The sequence below is a fragment of the Morone saxatilis genome, unplaced genomic scaffold (assembly GCF_004916995.1).
Source record: "Morone saxatilis isolate NCDOM2014 unplaced genomic scaffold, NCSU_SB_2.0 Contig2, whole genome shotgun sequence".
In the NCBI taxonomy this organism is placed as follows: Eukaryota; Metazoa; Chordata; class Actinopteri; family Moronidae; genus Morone; species Morone saxatilis.
The window spans coordinates 19,839,080-19,845,411 of NW_023339762.1; the positions used below are offsets into that span (position 1 = coordinate 19,839,080).

The window sequence follows — 6,332 nt, forward strand, 5'->3', positions numbered from 1 at the left end:
CCTCCCTCCCTCCCTCCCGCCCTCCTTACTCTCACTCCTCTGTCCGCTCGCTGCCTCTCTCTTTCTCCTTTGCCCCCTCCACGCTTTGTCTCAGTCTATCGCATTCTGTCTGCCCGCCTGAGTTATTTTTCTATCTCTCTTCCCTCCAGTCCCACCCTGGCCCCTGCTCTCTGTTTGCCTGGGTCATGCCAGGAGCACTGGTTGGGCAGCGGGGGAAGGTCTGCAGCAGTCACAGTTTAGAGATGTATTGGATCTTACTGCTGCACTTCACTTGTTTTGGCTGTCAGATAAGGGCAGCTTTATAAATGTTTGCGTTCCCCCCCCACTTGCCCTCAAGATATCTCGGGTGAGGGAGGCTTTTCGGGTGGAAAAAACTTGAAAGAATGTTTCATGCATACTGATACTGTATACATATATTACATTACATTACACGGCAAATGCAGAAAATACCGTTGTAGACTTCTTAAATATTATCTCATCTCAAGCACTTTGGCTCTTGAAAGATAAGGCTGGCTTTATCTATTTATTTACTACCTTTATGATGGTCAAATCCAATGAAAAACCAGGCCAGTAGTGCATCAGTCCATCTATCAATACTTTCCAACTTCCCTTCCCTGTCTGCAATACTCAACTGCGAGCGCATTTGTTGCTACTAAAGACGTAAATCTTTAAAAGTTGGTCACAAATATTTTGTTCGATTTTTAAAGAAAGGCTATGCAATGTCTTTAATCATCTGGGTACTGTAGTTTTTCCACAAATGTTACTCATTCAATTAATTTGTTAGGGATTATTTTCACTTAATTAATACATACATCATTAATACACGTTTGACGCACTACTGAGTATTTAAAGCACCAGGATCACGTATGTTATCAGGCTCAAGAACATTAACCAGGACAGAGCATCACGATGGCCTTAGTGACTAAGATGCATACAATGTACTATGATTGCTAAGTCCCCAGTTTGATTGCATATCACACCTCTTCTCTTTCGGTTCCTGTCACCTCTCTACCATCCACCTTTGAATACAGTGAAAAATGCCCCACAAAATACTTAAGAAATGCCACCAATAAATTTCCATAGAATGTATATTTAATGTGCTGTGTATGTTCTGGGCAACATTGACTCAATATGCATAAACTTAAAATGAACTACAGTAATCTCTGTATGTTATTCATAATAAAGGAACATGTCAACCAGTTTATTTTATATTTTTTGCACAAAAATGAATACTTGATAACAGGATCAATTCATTGTTGGGTTTTATTCTCTTTCTAGATTAGATGACAATTAGAAAATATAGAATATCACCAGACTTATCCTTTAATCACAGCAGCCTATGTGTTTTTTTTAAACTTGTGTATATTTGAGTTATTAGATATTTGCTCTGAGCGCATGCATATGTATGTAAAGTGCAGTCATGTGTACGTGCACGTAAGCGCGTCTTCTTGTTTACAGAGGATTGAAAAAGCCAGTTATGTAATATAAACCACTCTCACTCTCTTTCCTCCCTCTCTTTCACACTCATTCCTGTCATTCACACACTGTCTCTGTTTGTCTGTCCGTCTTTCTCGTCCCGTCCCTCTCTCACTCGCTTTCTTTCTTGCTTGCCAAGTTTCACACCACCTGCCCAAGGCAAAGCAGATTTACAGATTACCACCCTCTCAATGCTAAGCACATCACACGGACGCATGTAGACAGAAAGCTTCGCTCAGACACAAACACACACGCACACACACACGCACACAAACACACAAACACAAACACACACACACACAAAATCCCAGGCATGCAGTGCCACACTGGCTGTCCCTGCGTGAGCTCATTGCAGGGTTTTCCCTGTTTGTTTTGTCTTCTCATGGGAGTAGTGGAACATGGCTTAGGTTCATCCACAGGGAGCTGGTCACGCAGGCAGGCAGAGAGCTGGGTGAGCTCATGGATACCTTCGTGTAGTTTGACCTTTGGCTGGATTCAGGTTGACACATCATGCTGAGTCAAGTCAGAAAGTTGGAGTTAAGAAATGTAGAACCTAAATCTGGGCCCTGTCTGCATCAGTTCATCTCTATGTAATGCCAGTGTGGAAATCTGTTCATCATTTATTACTATTAAAGTGTGTGGTCGGTCCATCCTTCCTTCCTTCCTTCCTTCCTTCTTTCCTTGCTCTATCCTTCACTTCCCTCCATCCATCAGTCAGGTGTCTCTGTTAGAGGAGTATTATGTTTTGGTTTCCATGGCAATGAAGGATTAGCACATGTTGTTTGTCTGTCTGGTCTGGCTGTGACTGGGCACGGGAAGTCTGTGTACCCTGTGTGGAAATGCCTTCAAACCAGGAGCACGGTGTCTGCCGAACTCTTTTAGCTCCAAGCCATGGACGAAAGAGACGTCCTGTAAAAACCACTTGTAAAAATGCAAAAGGCCCCGACTTTAGGGCCACTATGAATGAGATTAATTGTCATTGTGAACAGTGTTTTGACACAGTTCATAGCGTGTTATTTGAATCTGATTGCATGTGAGTTAGGTCTCTTGTGCTCAGGGAGGCACATGACAGGCGACAGGATGAATCATATGAATTGCAACTTGTGTTTGGAATGATTGCTTCTAGCTTTCAGTTTTGCTAATGCCTAACGCACATAACAAACAAACCAATAGAAACACCTCAGAATAACATACAATAGATCTTTCTTGACACTGTCAAAGGCGGTTATTTCTGAGGGTGTTGTTTTATAGTGAAATTCATTAAATATCCTGTTAGGTGTCTTTAAGTCAGTGTTCATCAGTGTTAACTTGTGACCATTGTTCCTCCTAACCAACATAGTTTTCCTGCATTTGACGCATACTGTTTAATCATAAGTTTGAGACTTTCCCACATTACATCATTTGGCAATGTTTGTAAAGGATGCACTAGCAATTTTGGTTACAGCTTTCTGACCTTTCAACCTTTCAGTTCCCTTTTATTGCTGTGGTAGCGCATTTATAAAAATATCACCACCATACTAACATGGCCAGAATAACAACCCTAACATGCTAACACTATTTGCTAATTAGCACTAAACACAAATACAGCTGAGGCTGATGGGAATGTCATTATTTTGCAGGTATTTGGCAAATTACATTTTTTACATAGAACTAGATAAAAGGTTAGGTACCTGAATTATTACAATTCCTTCTTTTGGGGGAGATTAATCCATTTAATTCATTGAATCCATAAATGCTAAACAGGCCTCGCTTGTATCTTGCCAGCTAACATCTTCAACATTACTGTCTTCCTAACAACCAAGAAAAGCACTTAACAATGTTAGTGAATCACATGTAACACTTCCACAGTGAACCGACGGGCTAACAGTTGGCCTTTTCTGAATGCTTGTTTACGCTGCTGGTCTTGTATTTCCCTGAACCAGTCTCACCAATTGCTCTCACATGTGGGCTTAATTTGTTTTGCTGATGTGCTTGCTTGTTGGGTAAAAGCATTTTATGTGCTGTGGAATTGCAGCTTGAAAACATTGTAAATGACGGCACATGATGTGTGTCTCCGTGCATGAGTGTGTCTTTTTATCAGATGCATCTACCATCTACCAGCTCATCACAGGGCTGACACATTGAGATAAACAACTGGCGACCTGTCCATGTTGTACCCCACTGCTCGCCCAGTGTAGGTTGGGATCGGCTCCAGCCCCCCACGACTGTGCAAAGGATAACTGGTATTAGATAATGAATGGATGGATGGCTGTACCATGGCAGACTGTTTGCCCTGTGTACAAAGCCACAGAGCCATCTGTAGTGACCGTGGGTCCTACAGAAGAGAGCAGAGATGTAATAGAAATGGTTCTGTCTGCCTAACTCTACCTATATCGAACACCATCACCTAACATAGCACAGCCCAGAACATTAACAATAATTCACTCCAGGATTAACAGTAGCAGCATATATCTATAACTCTTACTCCACCTGTATGGGGCTCCAGACTAACTCTTTCCACTAGTAGCACTGGTGATACCCAATGAAGATTTTAGGAGCACCAGCACAAGATTTATGAGCATCGTTTTAATTGACATGTAACACCCAATATTTTTTCCATTTTAACTGTATTACTGACAGATGCTGATCATAATTTATAGAAATAAGCATTTGCTGTTTTACCTTAAAGGAAACAATTGAAACATAACAGTTTCACACTATGATTGTTAAATTGTGTAATTAGTCCATGGTTCACATGCATGCTCCTTACACCACTAACGCACACACGCCAATTCTCATTCCCCCAGTTTTTTACACAATGATAATTTAAAAAAACAACAAAAAGCATATTTGCAAGTCGTATTGGAGCTCCCAGTTCTAACATTTAGTATCGCTGTCTCGAAAAAATGTTCCAAGATGCAACTAAATTGTCACAGTCAGAGTTTTAGAAATCATGTGGTCGTCAGCCAAAGCCAACCCCACCGCACATTCAGTTATATTTTCTGCAAATTTTGTTCAACTAGAGCAGTTCTTTCAAGAAAATTCCTGAAATCAACATGAACTTTTTCCCTGTCTTCTATAATTAGTAGCAAATACGTACTTATTTCCAGAAAACTTAAGAACTTCCTTTAGAAATGATTGGAACTTATGGTCAGCTTAGTAAAGCATAACCAATTATTATTTCCAAATGTGAATGCCTAAACGCTATTTCCAAGTCCTCTTTCCGGTGGAAAAATACAGAATCTCGGCCATTAATAAAAGGTTGTCTAAAAACACCGAAAAATGTTTTTAAGTGAAAAATAAAAAATAAAATAAAAATTCCCAGAAAAAATACAAATGACATGACTGTCCTCAATGGTAGCTACAACCCTGCCCACATTTGTCTTCACTCTCCCACTTCATGTTCCCAAAGTGTCAGCACTAAACAGGATAATGTGACTGTATGTGTGTTGATTTCCTGAGTTTGTCCTATTCATGAAATAACCCAGTTGGTGAGAAAGCCTTGCAAAACACATTGATATGGATATGTATTATATTACTCAAGGCTCCAAGCTTTTCATTTTCCCTACAGTCCTGCTCAGTGACTCCTTAGAGACAGCTGAAATCTTTATTAGATAACATGCAACATCATTTTATACTGTACATGTTCAGATTGAGTTTCAGTTTGAGTTTTAGTATCATGTGCTAGTGACAACAACAATACAAGATAGAATGTCAGTTACTGCGGGGACCTAAAGGTAAAGTTGTTGTTTAGCCCTGACATGGCCCGTGGGGAAACTCTTGTACTGTGTCACAGTGTATTTGACCAGTGTTCCCCACTATTTACAAAAGACACACACCCAGAGTCTGCTCAGGTTTCTGTTGTGGGCGAAACTAACTCAGAAAAGAAAACTATTAGCCCTCATGTTCTGAACCTTGTTTGGGTAACATTTTTCTCCTCTGTGGCCTGAGTCTCTTCTATAATCGCCCTTGTCTGACCTGAGCCGCTCAAGCCTCCCCCCGCCCGTTCCTGGCACTGTCTGTCTTTGTTCACAGCTGGTGCTGCCATCCGCTGCTGCCTGTGTGAGTTTTCTGACCACCTAAAGAAGCATAGGGCAGGCTGTTGTCTTTGTCTTTTTCTCCATGCATCTCTCCGGAGTCGGAGAGATCTGCAGACAGCAGAGCTGCGAGATGGCTGGAGGAGGGAGGGGGTGAAAAGGGGGGTGCGAGGATGCCGGAGCTGGGGATCGGTAGCTCATCCTCAGCTTGGACACCAGAGCCGCAGTGTGGCGTGCCGGTGCACATTTTAAAACACCACGACTGTCTGCTCCTCGCTAGGTTTTGTTTGTTCCTCTTCTCCCCCCCTCCTCACCCTCCCTCCTCACCCTCCCTCCTTCCTCCTCTTACTTCTGTCAGTTCTTCTACCTCTATTTCTATCTCTCTCTCTTTCTCGTGGCTCTTACATCACCTGACTGGAGTTTTTTCTCGTCAATGCAGCAGCAAGTAGATGAGTCAGGCTGGGCTGACTCTCCTCTACCGCCATCCTGCCTCCCCTCTCCTCTACTCTCTCTCTGCAGACCTAGCCAGCAGACTGCATCACCCAGAAGAGAGGCGAACAAGAGCACAAACCTGTCACCCATTTCAACTTCCCCCGCCAGAGTGCTTCTTTCACTAGTGTTTGAGAGTAGCGCAAAACCAACACGTCCTCAATCAGAAAAGGGGAAATGTTGAGTCAAACATGATTCAATCTGCAATCAAAGAGCGTGCATTGGAATAGCTTATAAAGTGCAGTACTGAGTTTTTAGTTGCACTGAGAATATGTCTGTGCATTGCTGGAAAAAAGAGCGGCTAGCTCAATGGGTGCTCACCTTCAGTTCAAGAAGTGTGTGTGTGTGTGT

At 42.2% G+C, this 6,332-nt stretch overlaps 1 protein-coding gene across 1 annotated transcript in view; it reads left to right on the forward strand.

The window, feature by feature from the left end:
* itpr2 (inositol 1,4,5-trisphosphate receptor, type 2) overlaps positions 1–6,332 on the forward strand; it is a 52,788-nt gene that overhangs the window by 21,021 nt on the left and 25,435 nt on the right. Inside the window, exon 37 of the mRNA XM_035664916.1 lies at positions 5,594–5,684. Within this exon, the coding sequence (XP_035520809.1) occupies positions 5,594–5,684 (91 nt within the window). The remainder of the gene's footprint in view (positions 1–5,593; positions 5,685–6,332) is intronic.